Source organism: Mandrillus leucophaeus, unplaced genomic scaffold (genome assembly GCF_000951045.1).
Source record: "Mandrillus leucophaeus isolate KB7577 unplaced genomic scaffold, Mleu.le_1.0 Scaffold1685, whole genome shotgun sequence".
NCBI classification, from domain to species: domain Eukaryota; kingdom Metazoa; phylum Chordata; class Mammalia; order Primates; family Cercopithecidae; genus Mandrillus; species Mandrillus leucophaeus.
In genome coordinates this window covers 19,449-21,827 of record NW_012101682.1, presented here as the reverse complement: position 1 = coordinate 21,827, position 2,379 = coordinate 19,449, and the positions used below count along the sequence as shown (strand labels likewise).

General features: G+C 38.3%; 1 protein-coding gene across 1 annotated transcript in view; it reads right to left on the bottom strand.

Moving 5' to 3' along the window:
- Nucleotides 1-1,258, bottom strand: part of LOC105537079 (centromere protein I-like) — a 38,816-nt gene extending 37,558 nt beyond the window's left edge. The window contains 3 exon segments of the mRNA XM_011976550.1: nucleotides 324-491; nucleotides 715-843; nucleotides 1,172-1,258. Of these exon segments, the coding sequence (XP_011831940.1) occupies nucleotides 324-491; nucleotides 715-843; nucleotides 1,172-1,258 (384 nt within the window).
- Between the last annotated feature and the right edge of the window lie 1,121 nt (nucleotides 1,259-2,379).

The following is a 2,379-nucleotide window of genomic DNA, read 5'->3' as shown; positions in this document are numbered from 1 at the left end:
TGGTCTTGAACTGCTGAAACCTCAAGTGATCTGCCCGCCTTGGCTTCCCAAAGTGTAGGGATTACCAGTGTAAGCCACCGAGGCTGGCCTGATATAATTTTTTTGAAAAATTAGCCAGGCCCACTGGTGATGCACATCTATAGTCCCGGGTACCTGGAAGGCTGAGGTGGAAGGATTACGTAAGCCCAGGAGTTCAAGGCAGCAGTGAATCATGACTGTGTTACTGCCTGGGTGACAGAGTAAGACCCTGTCTCAAAAAAAAAAAACAAAGGCCATACAGTTCAAACAGAAAATGCAAAGAAGCACATGGTCCAGTCACACACCTCTAAGCAATGGATATTCTGTAAAAGTTGGGGAAAGCTTTGAAGCTGTTCTAGTGGAAATGATCCACTTCTATTCAGACAATCAGAAAGACTCACTTCTTTTTTTCCATATTCTTTAGTGTAGCTACTGGAATTGAGCACTGGTATAACTGAGAGAGAATTCAATTTCTAAAGAAAGATAATAAAACAATCTATCAATGGACAAAACAAACTACAAAACACAAATATAAAAGCAGCTGTTAATGTGTTTCAATTAAATGGGAATATGGTTTACACAGAATCCTGGGTAACTGACATGTATTTAAATATCTATAATCTCCTCTAAGATCTGAATGGTTATTATTTGGATTTAACAAAAGAAAGCCATGCAACTTATTTGGGCTTTAGATACTACTTTTAGAGGACGAACACTAGCTGGACCCAACATCAACTTCCAAGGTTCTGGAGAAAGTCCCTGGTTTCTTCACTTCATGGCAAGCAGAGCCATCTTCCATACATTCTCTGAATTCTTAAAATAGATCTATAAATTTGGATATAAAGTACAAGAGAGTAGGCACCCATAAATTGGAGTGACGTAAAGTCTAAAACTGCTGATTAATTCAATATATATTATGAATTCCTTTACATACAAATGCATTTATTTTTCTGATCAGCAATCTATTAAATGCACCAAACGGGATCAACATGAAGTGCCAATCCCCTAAAAAAAACTTCCCCAAAGCAGTACCACAATACTAGATAGTAAAACAGTAGGCTGTAAGCATTTTAGTTGAAATCTGTAAGTTAACTTTAACAAAAATAACATATTTCAATCTCAATATGATTTCTCTCTCCTTAATCCCTTAGACCTTTTTCCTAACAGGCAAAGATACAGAAATCAGAGCAGAAGCAAAGAACCTATACAGCGACAACGAAGCCTGAAGATGAAGCTGCATTCCCCGAAATAAAATAGGTTTTCCATTTTCAATTCTGTGGCTACTAAGAAACTGAGGAAACAAGTACCAATAAGAAGAAAGTAAGTATATTCAGACCATAATTTCACCATGAGATATAGCTATAGGAAGATGCTATCAAAAATCAAGGAAGGAGTAACCAGACATTTAAGTCAACCACCATAAAACAATTCTCTCCAAACTGTGATCTTCTCTCTTACTACCATTACTGACTTTACTTCTTTCTCGTATTTTCTCTCCTCTTCCTGTACCTTAGGCTTAACAGTCATACTTACTAGCATTGTATAGCTTATTCTCACTGGCAGCATACTCAGGACTCAAAGTTTATTCATCCTTGATTTACACATCAAGGAGATACGACCAAAAGAGAAGCTAATACCTGATTATTATAGTTCTTGGAAAAGTGTCTAGGAAATTACAATTGGCATGCCATTATCAAGCAGCTTTGATATAACTAAAACAAATCTTAACAAAGCACTAATTTCACAATGAAAGAAGTCATTACTGCTAGATACCCGCATCTGACTATGCACAGAAAGCACACCACTAAAACGAATTCCGAGGAAGTAACCAAATTGTTTTGTAATATTAAAATTTTATTATATCAAATACTGTACAAAGTAAGGCAGTAAATGAGGCTTAGAAATAATTTTTTTTTGAGATGCAGCTTTACTCTTTTTGCCCAGGCTGGAGTCAATGGCATGATCTCTGCTCACTACAACCTCCCCTTCCCAGGTTCAAGCGATTCTTCCGCCTCAGCCTCTCCCAAGTAGCTGGGATTAAAAGCACACACCACCACACCCAGGTAATTTTGTATTTTTAGTAGAGACGTGGTTTCACCATGGTGGCTGGGCTGCTCTTGAACTCCTGACCTCCAGTAATATACTCGCCTTGGCTCAGAGAAGATGCCTATGACCCAGAATCAGGTACGCACTGGAAAGAAGCTCAGAGCATGTGCCTATTACCTGGAATCAGGGCACAGGCTGGAAAAAAGCTCAGATGCAAAGACAGGTGCTGCCTCTGGGGAGAACGGACAGAGTAGGAACCACTGTAGTTTCTTGCCTTTACAGTTGTGTACATATACTACTTTGATAAAATTTAAA